This window comes from Capsicum annuum, unplaced genomic scaffold (assembly GCF_002878395.1).
Source record: "Capsicum annuum cultivar UCD-10X-F1 unplaced genomic scaffold, UCD10Xv1.1 ctg74447, whole genome shotgun sequence".
NCBI lineage: Eukaryota > Viridiplantae > Streptophyta > Magnoliopsida > Solanales > Solanaceae > Capsicum > Capsicum annuum.
In genome coordinates, this window is record NW_025884558.1 from 1 (window position 1) to 2,591 (window position 2,591).

At 37.2% G+C, this 2,591-nt stretch overlaps 1 protein-coding gene across 1 annotated transcript; it reads right to left on the reverse strand.

Moving 5' to 3' along the window:
- Positions 1 to 8: 8 nt before the first annotated feature.
- On the reverse strand, positions 9 to 2,591 carry LOC124894468 (ubiquitin carboxyl-terminal hydrolase 3-like). Its single transcript, XM_047405134.1, has 3 exons — positions 2,441 to 2,591; positions 1,384 to 1,515; positions 9 to 1,298 (listed from the first exon to the last, which is right to left on the reverse strand). The coding sequence occupies exons 1-3, from the start codon at positions 2,510 to 2,512 to the stop codon at positions 1,233 to 1,235; spliced, it is 270 nt and encodes an 89-aa protein (XP_047261090.1). The 5' UTR covers positions 2,513 to 2,591; the 3' UTR covers positions 9 to 1,232.

Below are 2,591 nucleotides of genomic sequence, written 5' to 3' on the forward strand. Positions count from 1 at the left end.
CTGAATTTTGGTTCAATACCACTTACCATGGTTCCACCAAGATGACCCCTTTAGAGCTTTATACGGACGAGATCCTCCCTCCTTGTTGCGGTTCACTGATGAGATTTCAGTCGTTGAAGAAGTCAACCAATAGCTTGTTACTCGCAACACTACTTTAGATGAGCTTAAAGCTAATCTAACCAATGCGCAAGCTCAAATGAAAGGTTATACTAATGCTAAGCATCGTGAAGTTGTGTTCCAATCTGGTGATTTGGTTTATCTGCGCTTGCAACATTTCAAGCTGCGTTCACTCGCTAAAAAGGTTAATGAGAAGTTAAGCCCTCGTTACTATGGGCCATATACTGGCTTGAGCAAAATTTGTGAAGTCACTTATCCCCTTGATTTACCCCCTCATTCACGGGTACATCCCTTATTCATGTTTCTTGGCTAAAGTGTGCTATGAAGGAATCTGTTCCACTCCAACTTCCTCCTTTCTTGACTGAAGAACTTGAAATGCTAGTACAACCTAAAAGTGTGATAGATTGTCGCACACTTTTGAATAGCTTCCAAGGAGTTCTAATTAAGTGGAAGGACTTACCTAGCTTTGAGAACACTTGGGAACCCTCTGAAGTTATTGATGCTCAATTTCGTCATTTCCACCTTGAGGACAAGGTGAAACTCGTTGGGGCAGGTATTGTTAGACCTGTTGTTACTAAGGTTTATAAACGCAGGAAGAACGGTGAAAATAAGGCCTGAATACTACTACTTTATTTAATATCACTATTTGAGAGTATTCCTAGCAGTTACATAGAAGTTAAGATGGTTATAAAGGGAAAATAGGAAGTTTATTCTGTAGGATTTGGGTCTGTAGTGATCTGGAGGATAAGGATCTGGAGGATAAGGTTCCTCAAAATACCTTGGTTGTTGGGTGTATTATTCTCACATCTTGTCTGTCTATTAGTAAACTTGTTTTATTTGTTGGTGGAAATAAATAACAATGAAGTGTGCTGTTTATCTTTGTGTTATGCTTGGATATTTATTGCATAAGGCTCTGGGTTCCTTACAGATGGACAAAATTTTACATCAAGAACTGCACATTAGTAAGTAATTGCCCAGCATTGACTAATTGCAAACCCAAAAAAGAAAAGCAGATACTAAATGGCATAATTTCTAACAGAAACAAGTTGCTAGCATTCATCAATAAGAAGATAAAATCTAAGGTTGGAAGCAAAGAACTAAAGAACATGTGTAGTTCATAAAGAAATGATCATCCAATTCACCTTTGTTTCGCTGTCTTGCTTTATTCTCTCTTCTTCGCTCTGCATGTACGTGGCCGAAAATTAATTAGCTGACCAGAATCATTTGAAATATACCAGTTAACATCATACTAAAAAAAATACAAACCTGTGGTGTGAGAGGATAGAGAAATAAAACAGCAAGCACTGGCTTTGGCACCATCTCCAGAAGTTCTTCATCTAACCCATAAACATCACAGCACTCTGCCTCGTTCAGTTGAACACCAAGACCCCAAAGAAACTGCTCAACGGAAAAGCACGTAAATTAGGAACTTCATTAATTTTTTCATTTCTACTTTCATCTATATGATTTTCCTCCTCCTTCAATCTCTCAAATTTATTTTTTGATAATCGTGGTATCCGCCCCAGCTTTCATGCACCTCTACTAATTCCATGGGTATCTACCACTTCCCTCCCACATCAAATACTTTTTCCAGCATGGCTAGAATAGATGAACAACGGAAAGGAAATCACCTAATATTTTGCCACAGCTTCTTGTGATTTAATGAATCATTTCTATAGTTAATTTTGATTAAACGCTTCTCAGCATAGTTTTGAATACCATCTCGTAGTTCTTTTAAATCTAACTCATCATTGAAAAGGGCATTCACGGCTTCCTGGCATGGTTGGAAATATATTTGATTGATTGAGTTAGCATATAGAAATCAGTTCTCAACCAATATTTGAGTCTTCCTTTTTTCACTTCTAATTTCACCCCAAGAAATGTCAATCCCCATTTTATATAACACCATTACTACTTGATTAAAATTTTTCACACATCTAATAACCATCTTTTGGAAACAGCCTGTCTACTTCATATGAAGTAGTGGTATGGACGGTGTACACATTACCCTCCCCAGACCCCACTTTGTGGGAATATAGCGGTATGTTGTTGTTGTTGTAGTTGTATCTAACAATCATCTTCAAGTACAAAACATTGTGACTTTGCAACTCTTTTAAGTGTCTAAATCTTACTTTTAAAGAATACAATAAAGTCCGGTTTGAGACCAAAAATCAGCTATAGTTTAACCAGAGTAGTCCAAACCGATGATGATTTCAAGACAGAGATAGAGAGTAATAGGTTAAATTCATTACAGATACTGCTGATTCTGAAGACTATATGATGAAAATCGAACATATAGGTTAAAAAAAAAAAAAAAAAGTACCTGATTCATGACATCAGGGTTAGCTTCAAGAGGAAGCCATCTCTTTGAGCCAGTACTGGTAGTTTCCGCCATCGATTCTTTTCCTCTTTGCTTAGCTTTGTTTACCAAAATTAGAACTCTACTTTACTCCCCTCTCTCAACCTCCAACGCC